The 20,312-nt window shown below is 50.8% G+C and overlaps 1 protein-coding gene across 1 annotated transcript in view; it reads left to right on the forward strand.

Moving 5' to 3' along the window:
- The window catches only part of LOC144668754 (uncharacterized), a 44,646-nt gene that overhangs the window by 16,428 nt on the left and 7,906 nt on the right, over positions 1–20,312 (forward strand). The window contains exons 5-6 of the mRNA XM_078531085.1: positions 7,853–7,927; positions 9,801–9,875. Of these exons, the coding sequence (XP_078387211.1) occupies positions 7,853–7,927; positions 9,801–9,875 (150 nt within the window). The remainder of the gene's footprint in view (positions 1–7,852; positions 7,928–9,800; positions 9,876–20,312) is intronic.

Below are 20,312 nucleotides of genomic sequence, written 5' to 3' on the forward strand. Positions count from 1 at the left end.
GCGGCTTGCTAAGAGAGGGTGAGGAATGGGAGGACTACATGAGGCCGAGCTGAACAGCACTGGCTGCTGCAGGAGAGAGGGACAGGAGGCTGAGGAGGATGAATTGGCATCCTTCACCCCCTATAGTACATTTCCCTCCCCCCTCCACCTTCTCTGTATCTCACACCAGGATGTCCAATGTCACATCCAAGAGTGCTTGTGCTGCCTCTCCCTCACTCCCTGAACCATCCTGCAGCCTGCCTCAGTGTGTCAGGCAGAGCACTCTGTAGACCTTCAGTGGAAACAGGCACGAGATATTCAACTAAGCTGCTCCCCAGAAGCCTGATTTCTGGTTTAACATCCTCAGGCAATGTGAAGATTGCATGCTAAATTCAGACTTTCAAATAAGCATAACTGATGATCATCTGTTCTTACCCTTTCACCAAAATAACGCCTCAGGTCTCCAAACCAAATCTGTAGCTTTATCAAAGGGCCACGAAAATCTCCAGAAAATGAACCTGAGGCATTCTTTGGATCTTTCTAATCACGGGTTTGTAGTGTTATGGAATAATACAATGCAGAAGGAGGCCATTTGGCCCATCGTGTCTAGTTACAATGAACAAACCATCTCTTCACCATCTCAGCTGGGGGAATAATGATGTTTAATTCATGGATAGAAGGGGGAGAAATGATTTAAAAAATAGAATGAAAGATTCTATGCTGCAATGGTGGTCCATAAGAGGACATTCATTCAGTTAGAACCTTTCTCCACTTCTGAACTCAACTGGTTTAATGGCAAAACCATTTTATGAATCTATTAAGACTTCAGATGCATTGCCGGCCACCCATCTGGAGCTGTAGACGAACATTTAATTAACAGCACGGAATAAATGATCACAGTAATGTCGCAACAATCTGGTTGACTCTGGGCCAGTCTCCTGATATAAGAGTCTACATTGTCTCAGTTGGATGTTTGAGTCCAGCTGATTGAAGATGTAAATGTTACAGGGAAATGTCTGAGTATAAACTTCACTAGCTGCTGTGTGCATATTGTCTGGCACTGTGGTCGGGGAACAGGAAATGGTGGTGGGGGTAGGGAGAGCACAGAAATATCGGAGCACAAATCTACAACAATTTTATTCGCTGAAAAGAGAGACGAGTTACCGAAGCTTTTTGTCTGTCACTCATCAGGACAAATGCAAGAATGCCAAATTTCAAACAATTTATACGGCAGGAGAAAAGGGTGATTGGTCAGCATGTCAACTCTGGCTGAGGTGTAGGTGAACCTATAGTTCCCCCTTCCTTTCTCCATGGCAACACCTCAGCCAATAGGTGTGGACCTGTCAACCAATCAGCACCTTTTTTTTCCTGTGGTATAAATTGTTGTGATCATTTGGAATTTGGCATTCTCGTGTTTGTCCTGATGAGTGACAGACGCTTGCCTCTCTTTTCAGCAATATTCAAGTTCTGTGCTACCAAACAACTCTTTACAACAATGTTGTGACTCCACCCTGCTCAGGTCTGCCACAGAATCCAGGGCAGCATATTCTTACCTATGGCTGGAACTTCCTGCCCCCATTGGTGGCAGGCATCACGGCGGGCAAAGGGGCGGGGGGGAGTCGGGACACAATATGGTGGGAAGGGCCAAAAATCGGTTTCACAGCGTTGCCAAAGCAGTTGGGCAGCGTGCACTCTGCCCGTCAATGGCAGACTGCCTTTCCCGCCGGCCAAACTCAGCAACATAATGTCAATGCATTTGCATCTCATCATCTTGCCTCCCCTCCCCCAGTCAAATTTACCCCCCCCATGTCGGCGTGACTTCAGAACGATGTGATTCACAACAGCATTTAAAAAGGCGTGCACCCGCCGAGCTGAACTTTGAGGGAAACTCGGAGGTGAGTGCACACTAACGTTGCTCAGCACTCGCGAGGGACACCCGTTCGACTTCAAGGAAGAGGTGCTGTGCATTCAGGAAAGTCGCTTTTTCCTGGCTGGCTGACAGCATGGTGCCAGGGTAAGGGTGGCACTGTGGTTGGGATGAGATGGGTGGGGTGGGCAAGAGAAGCAGCCATGCATTAGGGACACCTTGTATAAAGTGAGCATTCCTCTGCAGCTGAGACAGTTCAGGCGCAGCCACATGGATATGATTGGAGTCGGGACTCTAGCTTCTCTGCCCACTCCAGCAACGCAGAGGCATGAAAGTGCCACCAAGTGCTCCATAGCTTTTCACCCCTTGGGCACAGACTGCAAAGTGATTAAGGTTTTAGTGGGCTGCAGAGCAGTTGGATGATTGGACACGTTGTACAATCTCCTCGCTAAACTGACCATGGAGCAGTCACTGGTGGAGGTGCTCACAGCCCCTGGCAATGTCACCATCCCGGTTTGGACCAGTCTCCCCCATGGTTCAAGCTAACAGTGCAGCCTTGCAGTGCGGGTTAGGAGAATGCCTGTGCCTGAGCTGAGAGCACAGCATGCAGTCCAGTGGGCAAAGCTGGTGCCAATCAGTCAGGTGGAGTGGGGTGGAGGTGGGTGGGGTATCGGGTAGCCATGCAGCGCACTAAACTCTGGCCATCCAGGTGGTGACCAGCTCTCCCCGGGATGCGTTAAGGGGCCTTCAGACTTAGCCAAGACAGGTTCTTAATACACCCAATGCTAACCCACACGTCTCTCTCTTCCAATCTGCAGGAGGAGTACATCAGGACCATGGAGCCTGGTGACCTAGCTGTATGCCTCGTGGCTTACAGAGAGCGAAGACGACAGTGAAGAAAGCAACAGAGGTGCCTGGCTGGGCAGAGGGAGGATCAGGACCCTCAAGAAGAAAGGGCAGCTGGGATTCCTGCACACACTATGGAAGAGTTACAACGAGCTGTCGCTGGTCAGCGCCCGGCTAGACCCGGGGTCGACACACGGCGTTTGTCATTCCTGCAGATGACTAAGAACCAGTGTCGTCAAAGACTGCACATGTTTAGGGGGCTGGTTGGTCCACGTATGCCACCTGCTGCAGGATTTGGTGCCACAGGCACATGGAGGGCATCCACTGCCAGTGGCCGTGGTAGTGACCATGACGCTCAATTTTTACATCAGTGGCTCCTTCCGGGGCTCCACAGGTGACTGTACAGGATCTCGCAAGCCTCCATCCACAAGTGCATCCAGGAGGTCACAGGCGCCATCTTTACGAAGGCACAGAACTTTGTGCATTTCGACCAGGATCAGGCAAGCCAGGAAGCAAGAGCGCTGGGATTTGCGGCAATCTCTAGTTTTCCACAGGTGCAGGGTGCCGTCGACTACACTCATGTGGTGCTCAGATCTCCGCGGCAACAAGCAATGCAGTATGTGAACCGCAAGGGCTTCCACTTACTGAACGTACAGCTGGACCTGCAACCACAGCAAACACATCCTGATGGTCTGCACACCATTCCCAAGGGGCATCCACAACTCCTACATTCTCAGTACGTCTCCGATCCCTGATGTGCTCCAGGCTCCAGGGTTGGCTGCTCAGGGACAAGAGCTGATGATACCCGCGTGGCGGCCTCAGGCTGCAGCAGAGAGAAGGTATCAGGAGGCTCATGCTGCAACTCGCACTCTGGTGAAGCAGATCATTGGGATGTTGAAGATGAGGCTCCGGTGCCTGGACCGGTCTGGTGGAGCCCTGCAATACAGTCCACAGAGGGTTTCACACATCATCATCACCTGCTGCACCCTTCACAATCTGGCGCTGTAACAGGGCAGGGCAGGGAGCTGGCTGAGGGGTAGGTAGAGGAGCTGGGTTGAGGAGGATGTTAAAGAGGATGTGGGTGATGAGGTCCTCGAAGGCAACGATGACGGCGATGATGAGGTAGGCGCACTCAGGAGGCCCTCCCAGCCACCAGATTTGTGGTGGATGATGATGACGATGCCATGCAATGGGGACACTCCATAGTTTGTCACGTAGCTTATGTGAATGTCTGACCCCTGTCTGGCTGATGGCAGCTCGCTTGCACTCTGTGAACAGGGTCATATCATGGCGTTACAGTGCGGAAACTTTAACTCTTCCTGATTCTAAGGTCTCCTTCATGAGCTGAACCCTTCGGGACCACACTGTCACCGAACACAGATGCTGATGGGATGGTGGGTGTCAGCCGCACCTCAAAGGTGCTGAGAACACAGAGCGAGAGTGACAGAACTCTGTGCCAGCGGCCCAGGACATTCTGGCAGCAATGGTAAGCCCCATCGAGGTGCAGGCATGCCTAATGTTTCCAGTGACTGTGAAGGCACACAATCAGTGTGCTGGGAAGGTTACACAAAGCACAGAGAAGAGACCCTGGACTGAGACACCTGCCTTTATCTTCTACGGGAACCAAGGTTTCACATCTGAGTGACACGAATACTGCTCAGTAGAACAGGGGGCCATAGACAGGGTGACATTGTAGGGAGTCTATTTACAATGGTCAATGTGATGTACAAGTGATGAGCGCCCATGCCCACAAGGTGAAACTACATTTTCTTAACCTTCTTAACCCTGCTGCTACATCTTGGTTTTCCCCTGATACAGCGGAGGTGGAGGTAGTCTGCTGACTGCTCCGCCCTGTCTGTGATGACCTTGGCAGGCGTCCTCTGGAGGGCCGAGACCTGGAGAGCCCCGGCCTGCTTTCGGGTCCTGCTGCATGTCATTGTCACACTCCTCGACCTGTGGAGTTGGAACTGCTGGGGTCACAGGAAGAGGGGATTCGGATGGTCCCAGGGTGTGCACCCACTGATCCTCCTCCCTATGGGTGCCCAACGGCCCATGGCTGACCCCTTGAGGAGAAGAGGGAGCTGGAGTGAGGTCGAGCTGCCCCGCACCCCTCTCATGTTGACGCACCTGGAGGCCAACTGGTGCCAGCGATGGAGTTCAGCCCGCGCAGCAGTGCAGGAGCAAAGTCCTGGACCAAGGTCTCCATGGCGGCCGCCATCCTTACCAGTGTTGACCTTGGTGCATTGACATGCTGGCACTATCACTTCAGACTGAAGGCGGACAGACTCCTCCATCGTGCCTTGCAATCTGAGGAGTGCAGTGACATCCCTTCCTGATGTTCCCGAGCTTGTCTTTACAGCTCCAGCAACTGTGACATGACCGAGTCCAGAGGCTCCTCATCTGACTCAGACTCAGCAACGTTCTGGCCTCCAGCAGTCCTCCGAGTGCCGGGGACCTGGGAAGTCCCAGCCTCCACCTGCTGTGGATCAGACTGTGTGATCTGCCTCACCAGATTGTGATCCCGAGGCTACTCTAAAGCTAGGTCCCACCGAGGTGTGTGTCTCTGCGCTGGTGGAGGGTGTGGGTGAGCTCTGTGACGGGACTTCAATGAGGGTGTCAGCAGATTCTTCTTCTGAGGTTTCTTCGGGGCTTAAGTCGAGGACCTGGTTTGTTGACCCCTCAGCTGCTTCCCTGAAGTGCCTGCGAAAGGAAGGGGAGGTAAATAGTGCATGGCAGGGGACTGAGGAACAGGGGAAGTGACTCACAGCCTGGTTGTCTGATGGATGTTGCACTGCTAGATCCTCACTTGGTTGAGCACCAGCAACCTCACCATCGGTGAGGATCTGGACCATTCCCGTGCTAGCCAACTGGATGGCTCTGTTTTCAAAGCCTGTGAGGACCTTGATGCCAGGCATTCCTCCACCGATCTGCGACCTCTCCCTTTTGTATGCCAGCTTGTCCTGCATTAATACAAATGGAGAGAGTGTAAGTGGAATGCCTGCTAGGCCAGATGAGAATGGCCTGTGTGGGTACTGAGTGGTGCCCTGGACAGGATGAGAACACGATCCACAGGGCAGATGACAGTGAGTGAGAGAGCGAATGGTGACGTCCCTTGAACTGGATGAGCGGGATCCCTGTGGATGTGTGATGGGTTTGTGAGTGTGTGAGTTGAGAGTGATGAGAGGAGTGACTTACCCAAGCAGAGCGGAAGAGATCATTCATCCTCTTGCGGTACTGGGTGGTTGTCCTTTTTTACAGGGCATTGGCGCTGACCACCGCTGCCACCGCCTCCCATGCTGGACTGGTGACCTTGCTTGCTGGTCTTCACCCAGAGCGGGGATAGGGGGCTTCATGGCAGCCCTCCACTGCATCCAAAGGAGGCGTCACTAAATTTGGGGGCAGCATGTTTCCTCCCTTTAGCAGCCATGACTTTGTTGCAACTCTCGATGCCTTAGAGGGTGTTAGCTCTGTGCAGGGGCATCCATTAAATATGGCACACAGATTACTGAAGGCCTGAGGTGACAGTGGGCAGACTAATCCAAGCCCACCCGCCTGTGACCTGGCGTGTTTCCCGGGAATGCATCCAGGAATAGGACAATATGGCGCAAAAAGCTGCCATTCCGGCCGGCGGGTGAAATGTCCTTTTTCCCTCCCGCTACCACACTTAGTGCAAATCCGGGACGATTCCGCCCTATAATAGCTTAAAAAAACATTGCTCCGCCATACACTTTCTGTCCCCACAAACTTACTTCCTGTTGTAACAGTTTAGGCTCGATGTTTCCATTATCCTGTGCCTACCACAATGATGGAAACTCCCTATGTAAACACGTCACGCTGCAATTGCTCCCTCCTGCCTGAGGTGGCACTGTAACACCCCAATTTTGCACCTCCTAGAAAGCCTGCCTGAACTGTAGACACTCTGAAGCTCCAACCAACTCTCAAATTATTGTGAAGTGTGGTATTTATCTAGAAATGACAATTCTCTTCCTAACAGCACTGTTGGTGCCTACATCTGATGGACTGCAGCAGCTCGAGAAGGCAACTCACCACCTCAAGGGCAATTAGGGTGGACAACAAATGCTGGCCTTGCCAATGACACCAACATCCCATGAACGAATTTTTTTTAAAAATCAATCAAAACCTTCTATAAAAATAAGGTCACAGATCTGAGTTGGAGTGAATTATACCTGCATGCCCAGATCCATTTATCCCCTGCCATGCAATTTCACTTCATGTGAGGATTAAGCTTGATTTTGACTCCCATGACCACAGGAAATTGTCTTTTTTTTATTCATTCATGGGATGTGGGCGTCGCTGGCTCGGCCAGCATTTATTGCCCATCCCTAATTGCCCTTGAGAAGGTGGTGAGCCGCTGCAGTCCATGTGTCCAACTGATGTTGTAAGTTGGGCTGTTTTATAGGGGCAGAATTGTTATATCTTGCAATTCTTATCTGGCTCAGCTGGAAAGCCTAATGAGAGCTCTTGTGGTACAATAGGTAGCGTCCCTGGCTCTGCCCTAGATGTTCTGGGTTCAAGTCCCACTCCAAGACTTGATGGTCAAAGAATTTATGTCTGTAACACAGCCAACTAAGTTGAGTGTCAACTTATAAATCCTTCCAACATATGGCAGGTGGTAAGAGCAGGGGGAAGATTCCTGTTCAGCCATCTACAGAAAATAATGGAAAACTAAACTTTGTCAAGCATATGCATGGACAAACACAGAGGTCCATGGTCAGCAATGCCCTTTCTGGGCATGGTACATGAAGAGAGAGGAAAAAGTCTAATCTGATGCTGAGTAAACATTGGGTGAGCACATTCATAGGCAAATTGCTATTCAGGTCAGAGATCAAAATCTGGCTTTGTTTATGGGAAGACAGTTTGAGAATCTGCAAATATTGTGGTCCTGGTATGTTAATTCCAGAAGAGATTTATCATTTTATCAAGAAATCTGCACGGACGCCTTGTGACATTTGAAATGCTACAAGCAGGGAGTATGGCCGACAGGAGGCGTGACACCAAAATGTCAGGCAGGAAGGGGAGGAGGAGGGGCAGGCCAGAAGCCTGAATGCCAATGTAAAGATCTTATAGTAGCTCGTGGTTTAAATCCTTTAAATGTGTACCTCACCCGGAATGAAAAGCTAAGTTTTGTTTCTGTTTCAGTCACGCAGATGTTCAATGAACTCAGGATGTCCCAGGCTGATCTGAAGACTGAGCTTTCTCAGATGCGTTACGACGGTAGGTGCTGAGTAACAACTGGAACACGTTCCCCGATCCGGTATCCCCCTCACCTCCGTCGGATTCAATTCCTCCACATTCCATTTTAAGATAAATAACTGAAATGCAACCATCACAGAATCAACCAATGGCTACGTTTTATTAGCTGTAGGAGTTAGAGGCGTTGAAGTGCGTGAGCAGGTATTGAGGACCTTGGTTATAATAGGGTTTGATGGAAACATTGGCCCATAAGTTGGGCTGCAAGTTGTCTATATTTCAGGCGCCATAGGGCCTACTAAGGCCCCAAAATGGCAGGCAGGAGAGCGAACACCTTTCTGACTGATAGTGGACCTCTGCCATACTGGATAGGGACAAACAAGAGACACATCCTTTACATCCAGGCATCAAACTCTTTGTGATTACAAATAAGGGACCAGCACCCACTCATAATTCCTTTCCCAAAATTGGTTTAGCCTGAGGTAGCCTATGCCATAACACTGTTGAGGAGACCATCACTGCAGAACGCCTCAGAAAAATAATAGGTAACTTACCGAATGTGGAGCGAGGAGGAACACAAGTGATCAAGGGCTCTACCGATCGCTGCCCGCATTGACCCAATTCCCAGATCTGAGAGTCACTGTGACACCAACAGCAAGTCAATACCTCACCCCTCCCTCCATGAGGAATTGTACGATCACACTGACTCTGTGACAATGAGTGCCCAAAGCTCAACATTAGAGTCTCCTCAGACCTCCCAAATTTAGAGACCATTGCTTTATAAACAGAACGCAAGAAGATATCAACTCCAAAGTGTTAGTTAACACTAGTGCCCAAACCTGGTGATAGGCAAGTTGTGTCTGTAGTGTCGTTGTGGAGGGCCATGGGTGAGTTCTTTGACCGCTCTTCCATTATGTCAAGTGAACATGACTAGGAGGGTTCCTGGACTGCCCTCCAGAATTCTGCCGCTTGGCACCCTTAGTAGACACACCGGAACCGTCATCATCAGAGGGTTGACACCAGTCCCTCTTTCAGATGAGACATTAACTGAGCACCCTGCCCCGCCCTGTAACACCTCCACCCCCGCCTGCTCTCTCCGGTGGATGGTAAAGATCCCATGATGCTAATTCAAAGAAGAGCAAGGGAGCTCTCCCTGGTGCTCTGGCCGTTATTTATCCTTATTACTGACATCACAAAGACAGATTATCTGCCCGTTGTCGTATTGCCGTTTGTGGGATCTTGCTGTGCACAAATTGGCCGCTGTGTTTCTTTCAGTACAACAGAGACTACACTTCAAAACTTCACTGGAAATGAGGTGAAGTGGAATGTCCGGAGGGTGTGAAAGTCGCTATATAGATGCAAGTCAGTTCTTTCCTTTATGAAGCCTCTCAAAAGGCCTCCCCACCAACCACCTTACCTAGACAGGACCTTTGACCTCTGAATGGTTCGGACTGGGCTGGGCAGGGCTGAAACAACACTGCATGTGCAGACGCTCCATGCCAATCATACAAATGACACCCGCCATAACCTGGAACAGGGTCAGTGGGCGGGAAAGCCACCTGCCCTCCCTCCAACAGGGCCCCATCCCCTCCCCCAGGTGCCCGGTGTCTCCACAACCTAATTTGAAAGTGGTGCCAGTCCAGAAGCTGATAGGAAAACTCATGGGAGCCTCCTGGAAATCCCCCTGCCGAGAAACTCTGAGGACATGAAGCCAGAGGAGCTCCGCCCTCTTTTTTTTAATTCACCCACGGGATGTGGGCTGCACCGGCATTTATTGCCCATCCCTAGTTGCCCTTGAGAAGGTGGTGGGTGAGCTGCCTTCTTGAACCGCTGCAGCCCAAGTGGTGTAGCTACACCCACCTGCCGAAATAACATCTAAAACTTGCCTCTCTTGCAGTTACAAAGAGGTTCAGTGAAATACGAATCACACAGAGTGATTGGAAAGTGGAACTCAGTCAACTGAAGAGCGACCGTAAGTGTCTCCAAGGCAAATTGTTCAGAGACAGAGCATTGAACACAGACATGCCTGCTGGAGTCTAATCTGTATAACTCCCAGCATCCAACCACAAAGGGGATCCAAACCTCATGGGTAAGGGGAACGAGGATTCCCCGGTGTTGGGATCATACTATGCTGCTGTCCTCAATGATAATTCAAGAGGATTGTGCCCATGGTGGTTGGATGATCCTGCAGACTGCATCCATAGTTTTCCAACAACAGTTCCTTATAGGAAGGACTCCATCCCGGGAGCACATATCTAGAAAAGGTTGGTGGAGTGGAGTGGGCAGATAGGTGGTAGATGAAGTTCAATGCAGAGAAGTGTGAGGTGATGCATTTTGGTAGGAAGAACATGGACAGAAAATATAAAATAAGGGGTACAACTCTCAAGGGTGCGCAGGAGCAGAGGGACCTAGGTGTAAATGTGCGTAGATCATTGAAGGTGGTAGGACAGGTGGAGAGAGCAGTTATAAAGCATATAGTATCCTGGGCTTTATTAATAGGGGCAGAGACTACAAGAGCAAGGAGGTTGTGCTGAGCTTATATAAGACACTAGTTAGACCTCAGCTGGGAGTACTGTGTACAGCTCTGGGTGCCACACTATAGGAAGGATGTGAACACATTGGAGAGAGTCCAGAAGAGGTTTACAAAAATGGTTCCAGGGATGAGGAACTTCAGTTATGAAGATAGATGAGCTTGGGACTGTTCCCTTGGAGAGGCAAAGGTTAAGAGTAGATTTGATAGAGATGTTCAAAATCATGAGGGGGCTGGACAGAGTAGATAGGGACAAGCTGTTCCCACTTGTGAAAGGATCAAGAACGAGAGGGCACAGATTTAAAGTGATTCAAAAAAGAAGCAAATGTGACGTGAGAAAAAAACCTTTTCACACAACGAGCGCTCCAGGTCTGGAACGCACTGCCTGGGTGTGTGGTAGAGGCAGGTTCAATCGAGGCATTTGAGGACAATAGATGATGATTCAACTAGAAACAACATGCAGGGGTATGGGGAAAAGGCACGAGAAAGGCACTAAGTCATAATGCCCATCTGGAAAGCCAGTGCAGTTAAGATGGGCCAAATGGCCTCCTTCTGCACTGTAACAATTCTATGATTCTGAGGGTAACAGGATCAGGGGTTGGACACCTTCTGTGGGCTTCGTACGCAACTATAATGGTGGATGGGTTACGGGGCGGTGTTGGTTGGGGGGTGGGGGTGGGATTGGTCTCCGAGGCTTACAATGTACCAGTGGCACTCACAGGATCCAATTCTGGCAGAGCGAGCGAACGTAGGTGTTGGGAAACATTGTGAGCTCATTACATGTGGGCAGCAGCTCTATTGGCATGAGGCACTCGGACCTGCCCTCCTTTCTGCAGCCCAGTACCGGGGAAAGTGGCTGGTGCACAGGAGCCAGAGAGTGTTCATTGGATCCCATGCCAGATGGTGAAATATGAAATACTTTTCTTCAATTTGGTTTATTTACAGAATGTAGCATTATGTTTGTCTGCCTTCTGCCTAGCAATGGCAGTGTCCCAGCAGTCGCTTTTTATAGGTGCTCTTCACGTTTGTATCTCAGCAATATACTTAACGCACCATGAACAGGAAGCAACTCTTCACTGGCTCAAACATATAAGAAGGGCAGTAAGTTATACAGAGGCTCTCACCACACATTAAGTGGTGAGGTTGGTCCATTCAGGCACAGGTACACCCATCGCCTGCACAGTTGCCATGCCAATGATAGGGTGTGTGGAGGCAGTGGCATAGTGGTACTGTCACTGACTTGTGGCCCAGAGACCCAGGGTTCAAATCCCACCATGGCAGGTGAGGAAATTTGAATTCAATAAATGTATTGCTAATTGTTATTAAAAACCCATTTGGTTCACTAATGTCCTTTAGGAAGGAAATCTGCTGTCCTTACCCACAGCAATCTGACATGGGTGCAGCCCTGAAGGGCAGTTAGGGATGGGCAATAAATGCTTGTCCCATGAACAAGTTTAAAAAGAAATTCTCAGCCTGGTGGTCCCATTGGGCTATACAAGAACTAGTTCCTCCCACTGACAGTGTGCACTGCACTCTGTCACTCTGCCATCGCCTCTACCCCAACCCATTGAATCTGCCTGCAAGTTTAAGGTGCAGAGGAGATTTGATAGAGGTGTACAAGATTATGACAGGTTTGGATACAACATTAGCTGATGGTGTAAGAACACAGATTTAAGGTTTTGGGCTAAGAGATGCAGGGGGAGCTGTGAGGGGGGAACAACCATTTTTAAGCAGTGATGTGGTAATGAAACTGGAACTCGCAGCCCACGAGGGTGGTGGAAGCTGAGACGCTCAATGCTTTCAAATTTGGACGGACGTTTGAAGGAAATAAACTTGCAGGTCAACAAGGAGAGAGAAGGGGGGAATGGGACTGACTGGATGGCTCCCCTGAGAGGCGGCATAGATGCAATGGGCCGAATGGCCTCCTTCAGTGCCACAAATGACTCTATGGCTGGAATTTAATCCAGGCGACCGGGGTTTCACTCACCGGCTGAAGTGTCCGTGCCATCTCCTTTGGGACAGGCCCGCTGTATTAAGCGGCAAGCGGTGAACTTTCCCTGGCATCAAGGACCCTGGAGGTGAAGCTTGATGCATTTAAGGGAAGCTGAACAAACTTATGAGGTAGAAAGGAATAGACGGATTTGTTAGTGGGGTTAGATTTAGTAGATTGAGAGGAGACCAGTGTGGAGCATAAACTCCTTGCATTGACCTGATGGGCTGAATGGCCTATTTCTGTTCTGCAAATTCAGTATAAATTCTAATCAAGTGCAGATGTACGGAAGCCACGGTGATGTGTTGGTCAGGTAAGCAAAGGTTCTGAACATGTTTATGGAGCTCAATTAAGACCATAAGACATAGGAGCAGAAATTAGGCCGTTCGGCCCATCAAGTCTGCTCCGCCATTCAATCATGGCTGATAAGTTTCTCAACCCCATTCTCCCGCCTTCTCCCCGTAACCTTTGATCCCCTTACCAATCAAGAACCTATCTATCTCGGTCTTAAATACACTCAATGACCTGGCCTCCACAGCCTTCTGTGGCAATGAATTCCATAGATTCACCACTCTCTGGCTAAAGAAGTTTCTCCTCATCTCTGTTCTAAAAGGTCTTCCCTTTACTCTGAGGCTGTGCCCTCGGGTCCTAGTCTCTACGACTAATGGAAACATCTTCCCCACGTCCACTCTATCCAGTTAAAATTAAAACCTTTAACCTGCTCGATGAGCGGAATTGGGCAGAAAACCTAACCTCGGCTGTGACAAGCCAAGCTATTGAAATCCCTGTGTTTGGCTTTCAAAGTGCAGGACGGAGGGAGCACGCAACAGAGAGAGGAACTGACCCATAGCTGAGAAACAAACAGAGGTGGAAAAGGAAACGGAATCGGATTACGGGCGACTTCCTGAAGATCTCGCTCAAGTGGGGGGGGACCAAAGTGGTTCAATTCATCAACTAGTCTTCTACCTGGGGGGGCGGGAGGAGGTTGAACATCTTTAGAGTTGACATCGACCCATTTATAGAGGCGGAGAGGGACTTGGACAGAATGAAAAACGCTGGCGTCACCACTGTCATTGTTACTGTGGTGTTGTGTTGTCCAGAACCCAAAGTTATACATGGAACCTGGATGTAAGTTAAACTTACCTCAGCCTCCTCTAGGTCACTGGGAACCTGGGTACCTTATGTAAGTTACATCTCTCCATGGCTGCCCTAGTGTCATTCCATTAAGTTGAGTCAAGCTGCTCTGATGCTCATTGTTTTAAGTCGGTTGTTGTGATCCCTTGTGTGTGTAGAAGTTTGTATTAAAGTGATAGCCCAATAATCTATGTCTGTCCAGCCCTTTATTGAGCTGAGCTGTTAATCTAAACTGGGAGCAGGTGTTTCCTGTAGGGTTCCCATGTCTGAAATGATTTTTGCCCCAGCATGGCAAATCAGAGGGGCAATCGATGGAACCCACCTCCCCAGACATGGCCTTCCTGAATGTCATCGAGCTTTCTCACCGGGGGAGGGGGTTTCACTCTTTGATGTTCAGCTGCTGCAGTTAGAGGAAGCTCATAGCACACGTGGATGCTGACTACCCAGGGATCGGCCGTGATTTACTGACTCTACACAGTGCACCAATGCTTATATCTGCAAGGTAGAACATGTTTGGAATGAAAGCTGGTGATGGAAGCAGTGATTCATCAGCTCCTGCCGGGGTTCCAAGGGACCCATACTGGCCACACACACAGAATTGTTGAATGATGCATTATAGAAGGAGATTGTTCAGCCCATCATGCCTGTGCCAGCTCTTGGAAAGAACTATAGAATTCGGCCCACTCACCAGTAATTTCCCTATACCTCTGCAGGCTTGTCCCCTTCAAGTATATATGCTGTTGACTTTTGAAAGCTATTATTTAACGTAGGTCCTGGCTCTGTAATTTCCTCCCTAAACTTCTCCACCTCTCTGCCTCTCTGCCTCTGCACCTCTCCACCCCACCCACTTCCTGTAAGACTCGCCTTCTACCACTTTGACCAAGTCTTTGGTCACCTACCCCAACATTGTGCCAAATTTAATAAACACACAGTGTACAATCTGGGGTATTAGTGAACACACAGTGTACAGTCCGGGATATTAGTGAACACACAGTGTACAGTCTGGGGTATTAGTGAACACACAGTGTACAGTCTGGGGTATTAGTGAACACACAGTATACAGTCCGGGATATTAGTGAACACACAGTGTACAGTCTGGGACATTAGTGAACACACAGTGTACAGTCTGGGACATTAGTAAACACACAGTGTACAGTCTGGGGTATTAGTGAACACACAGTGTACAGTCTGGGGTATTAGTGAACACACAGTGTACAGTCTGGGGTCTTAGTGAACACATTGTGTGCAGTCTGGGGTATTAGTGAACACACAGTGTACAGTCTGGGACATTAGTGAACACACAGTGTACAGTCTGGGGTATTAGTGAACACAGTGTACAGTCTGGGGTATTAGTGAACACACAGTGTACAGTCTGGGGTATTAGTGAACGCACAGTGTACAGTCTGGGGTATTAGTGAACATACAGTGTACAGTCTGGGTTATTAGTGAACACACAGTGTACAGTCTGGGGTATTAGTGAACATACAGTGTACAGTCTGGGTTATTAGTGAACACACAGTGTACAGTCTGGGGTATTAGTGAACACACAGTGTACAGTCTGGGGTATTAGTGAACACACAGTGTACAGTCTGGGGTATTAGTGAACACACAGTGTAGAGTCTGGGGTATTAGTGAACACACAGTGTACAGTCTGGGGTATTAGTGAACAAACAGTGTACAGTCTGGGGTGTTAAGAGACGGATATTTCGATTTGATTTTGTGTTTTCTGTGATGTGAGTTTAAGGTGTGTAGTTTGCCCTGTCTCTCCTCACACTGGCTGGTGGCTCTGTCACATTTCCCCATTGATCCAGCTGGCATTAATCATTCTCCTCACTGTCTGCTCCCTCAGCCTCACTGGGATCCTGTTCCTTTGAACTCTTGGCTGTATATTTCCAACGTGCCCAGGAGCCTCTGCTATTGGCTCACAGCTGCTCTGTAAGGCTTGTTCCCATTGGGAGCAGGATTTTGATATGAAACACCTGGCGACTGTGTGTGAAACCTCTGTGTTACCAGCCGTTTCTGGAATGTGCAGATTAACCCCTTCCCTTCCGGCTGCCCGGATTACCCAGGAGCCCGGGATCCTCCGGGAGCTGTTCCCTCTCCCTGCCCCTGTCCCCCTCAGTCGGATTGCTGCTCATACCCTCCAACGGGCAGCTCCCACCGGCTAGTCTGTGCACTGAGAGGGAATTGGAGGAATGGCTTTCTATAGGGGACGGAACCAGCACTAATGCCCAGAATTGAGAGAGACTGGGGGCCAAAAAGGGGGGTAGGGAGGGCCAGGGAGAGGAGAATGGAGTCCAGGAGGGGCAGAGAGGGGAAAGGAAGGAGGAGGGGGGAGCGAGGAGGGATGGGGCAGTGAGGGAAGACAGGAGATAGTGAGGTATGAAAGAGGCAGGGTGCAAAAGGGAGGGTTCAGGGAGGAGACATGGAGGGTTAGGGTAGGAGAGGGAGGGAACAGGGGGCAAGGGGAGCACATGGTAGTAAAGCGAGGGGCAGGCGGTAGGGAGGGGGTAAAATAGGCCAGGGAGAGGGGCAGGAAGGAGGAGGGGGTCAGCAAGGGGACAACACTGGGCAGGGAGAAGTTGGCGAGGGGGGTGGGGAGGGGCTGCCAGTTTGCTGCCCCCCTGTTGCTCGGGTAAAGGGGGTATCCAGAAGGGGAGAGGAGTCTGGGAAAGGAGAGGCCACAGTGTTTCATGTAATCCCGAGTCCCACAAATAAATCTGTAAAAACCTGACGATGGGCGACCCCCGTCTGACAAACAGGTCACCTGGAGGGAAAACCTGCCCCACTCAGGCCGGAGTTAAAATTGCAGGATCTGATTGGACATCATGGGTATTGAGGGAAGGACGCCATTAGCTTTGGGTGGGCAGTTAGCAGCCTTTCCAGATATGCCAGTAAAAACCAGAATGGCCAGGATCCATGTGGGATATCATCGCAATTTCCCCATTGGATTTTAACTCCTCTACTCACTACCTTTTAATGGGGGCCGTGGGGAGGTGCCCCCATCAAAAGGTCCCTCTGGCCCTCCCTCCCAACACCCCCACCTATCCCCCAAGACCCTGATTGCCACCGCCCCCTCATCATGACCCCTCAGACGTTACCCTCTACGCCCTGGGACCCCTGACACTGACCTGTCCTCTGGGTACCAGGACTCAGTTGCTGGCAGCTCCCTGCAGTGCCTCTTCCGGCCACTGCAGCGCTGTGCCTGGAGTGACTGGACAGCTGCCGGCCAATCTGATTGGCTGGCAGCTCTCCAAGGCGGGACCTCCTCCCGAGCGAGGGCGGAAGTCCCGCCTTAAGCCAATCAGTGGCAGCTGGGGTCGGCGGGGTTGTGAAAATTCAGGCCTAGAAATAGGAGCAGGAATGGACCATTCGGCCCATCCAGCCTGCTCCGCCATTCAATACGAGCATGGCTGGTCTTGGGCTTCGACTCCACTTTCCTGTGCCACGACACCCCCATCTCTTGATTCCCTGACAGACCAAAAGAATCCGTCCATCCCAGCCTTAAATGTATTCAACGATGGAGCATCATCGGACAACCCTCCCATCCCGGGTTCCAATCTAGTGAACCTAGGCTGTCCTGCCTCCAATGCAAGTATATCCTTTCAACAATGTGGAGACCAAAGCTGCACACTGTGTTCCAGATGTGGTCTCACCAAAACTCTGTACAGTTGAGCAGGGAGTTAACAGGGAAAATTCCACATTTTTTATGGTGGGATTCAAACCTGGGTCCCCAGAACATTACCCTGGGTTAGGTGGGTAGGTGAGTAGGTGGGTGAGTGGGTAGGTGGGCAAGTGGGTGAGTGCATGAATAAGTAGGTGGGTGGGTGGGAAGGTAGGTAGGTGGGTGAGTGGGTAGGTGGGCAAGTGGGTAGGTGGGTGAGTGGGTGAGTGCGTGAATGGGTAGGCGGGTAGGTGGGTGAGTGCAAGACGTGGGTAGGTGGTTGACGGGTGAGGAGAGCAGGTGGGTGAGGGGGTAGGTGGGTAGGGTGAGTGAGTGGGTGAATGGGTTGGTGGGTGAGTGATTGAGTGGGTGGGCGGGTAAGGTGAGTGAGTGGTGTGGTGGATGGGTGGGTGAGCGGGTAAGTGGGTGAAGCGGGTAGGTGGGTGAGTGGGTAGTCGGCCAGGGAGGTAGTTAGGATGGGTTAAATTCCTTCCCCCCAGGTCTGTAATCCAGCACATTCCAGAGAGCATTGCTGAAGCACAAGTTACCCCCTCCCCTCCGACCCTTTATGGCAACATTGACTGCGCGCCAACATCTGGGAAGATTCAACCCTCATCAGCAGGCAGCCTGGAGAAAAGAAGGTGCAGGAAACCTCTGGAAACCTTCCCAGAGAATCCAGGCGACTCCGCCAGCTCAGTGTGGAGGCACTGGCTGAAGGACTGCAGCACTCACTTGTCTGGAGATTCAGTCCCAATGGGTTTGCAAAATGGACGGACCAGCGTCTGGGTAAACCGGAGGGGTGCAGTTGACACTCTCCCCAGGGGTGCAGGCATCTCCCTGCTTTCCCAGTGATCGCAGGCCCATCCGAATCTCATTCCCAGCACCAGGGAGCGAGCTGGTGTGGGACATCAGAGGCTTCATCCAGTCATGGCTGCAGCACGGAGGAACACTCTATCCACTTCCCCCAGAAACAGGGCGTGGGGGGTGTGTACCTGGACTATTTTTGGAGGAGGATCAACTTTCACTTCCCTTTTCTCCACCCAGATGTTAAATGACCAGCTTTACCTTTTCAGCAGTGTTCGAATTATGTGCAAATGAACTCATTGTGCATGGCTGTATGAATTTAATGACCAATACTTTTCATGAGTCCACAAACACTTTCAGCTCCTTCCCCATGGATCTTTGCAGCCACAGTGAGGAGGCTGTGCCATTCTACACTGAATGTCAGGATCCTGATGGGTCCCGGGTTAGAGAGCGAATCCTGTGACCCCCCATGTGTGCTCGATCGCTATGTCATTGCTTGAGTTAAATGGAGAGGTTCCTGTTCTCTGTCTATTCAGCTCGATTCCAACCCTCCTCTCCACAATATACAACTCAATGGACCAAATCTCCCAACCTCCGGAGCATCGGAGGCCGGATGTACGACTCAAGATGTGCATTGGGGCCCTGAGGAAGTCCTGACATGCGGACATACTTGGGAGTTGTCCAGGAAGTATAAACTTCCGATGGGAAATTCCGCTACTCCCTGAGACCCTCCTCGAATGTCTCTGGTTAGAGTTGGAGACTCCGAATAGTTCCAACTTACTTACCTAGATATTTACCCACAAAATGTTTGGCAGAAAAATCCCAGTCTTACTTCTGGGTAACTCCATAGTGGACTCCCGCAATCACCCAGCCTCCAGCTACCCCAGTACCCGCCCAACCAAGCAACGACCCTCCCAACCCAACTATCCCCCCGACCACCCAACAACCCACCGACCCAACCCGACTACTCCCCCACAACCCGACTTACCCCCTCGGCCAGACCTGACTACCCCCCCTCCCGACCTCAACTTCCACCCTGACCTGACTACTCCCTCAATCCAACCTAACTAGCTCCCTGACTGACTACCCACTCACCCACCTCCCACTTCACCCATTTACCCGCTCACCCACTCACCCACCCATCCACCACACCACCCATTCACCTTACCCACCCACCCACCCAATCAACACTCACCCACCAACCCATTCACCCACTCACTCACTCTACCCGCCCATCTCCTCACCCACCTACTCACCTCACCCGTCACCCACTTACCCACCTCATGCACTCACCCACCTACCCGCCTACCCATTCCCGCACTCACCCACTTGCCCACCTACCCACTCAACCACCTACCCACCTACCTACTCACCCACCTACCCATTCACGCACTCACCCACCTACCCACTAACCCACCTACTCACCTCACCCAGGGTAATGTTCTGGGGACCCAGGTTCAAATCCCACCATAAAAAACCTGGAATTAAAAATCTAATGACGGAACCATTCTCAATTGTTGTAAAAACCCATCTGATTCACTAATGTCCTTTAGAGAGGGAAATCTGCTGTCCTTACCCGGTCGGGCCTACACGTGACTCCAGACCCACAGCAGCGTGGCTGACTCTTAAATGCCCTCTGAAATGGCCTCGCAAGCCACTCCGTTCTCAAGGGCAATTAGGGGTGGGCAATAAATGCTGGCCCAGCCAGCGACGCTCACATCCCAAGAACGAATATTAAAAAAAGGCAGGAAATGCTGGAGAAACTCAGCTGGTCTGGCAGCATCTGCGGAGAGGGAAACCGAGTTAACGTTTCGAGTCCGTGTGACTCTCCTTCAGAGCTCCCAGCTGTCGGGATAACTTCACTTCAGGGCAGCCCACGGGCCAGCGATAAGAAATAAAAGCAGAAAATGCCTGGACAGACTCAGCAGCTCAGGCCAGGCAATGTCGGTGGAGATGAAAATAGAGTGAGCGCTCCCTGATGAAAGATCATCGTTGACTCTGTTTCTCTCTCCACCGATGCTGCAGGAGCTGCTGAGTGAAATTTTACAATTGCCCCTCCACCAGCAGCTTTGAAGGTTGGGGGTGGGGGGGGTGGTGGTGTCGGGGGTCATGTAACTCAGCCTGTTGCCTCCAGGCCCCCTGCTCCCTCAGCCTGTCTCTCACTTTAAGAAAGCGGAAGTGCTGGCTAATGGCCAATTAATGGCCACTTAAACACCTCATCCAGCCCCCCCGCCCCCCGCTGCTGTATTACAGGGGGCAGGGAGAGGCCCACAGAACGTGGGTAGGT

Source organism: Cetorhinus maximus, chromosome 28 (assembly GCF_964194155.1).
Source record: "Cetorhinus maximus chromosome 28, sCetMax3.hap1.1, whole genome shotgun sequence".
In the NCBI taxonomy this organism is placed as follows: Eukaryota; Metazoa; Chordata; class Chondrichthyes; order Lamniformes; family Cetorhinidae; genus Cetorhinus; species Cetorhinus maximus.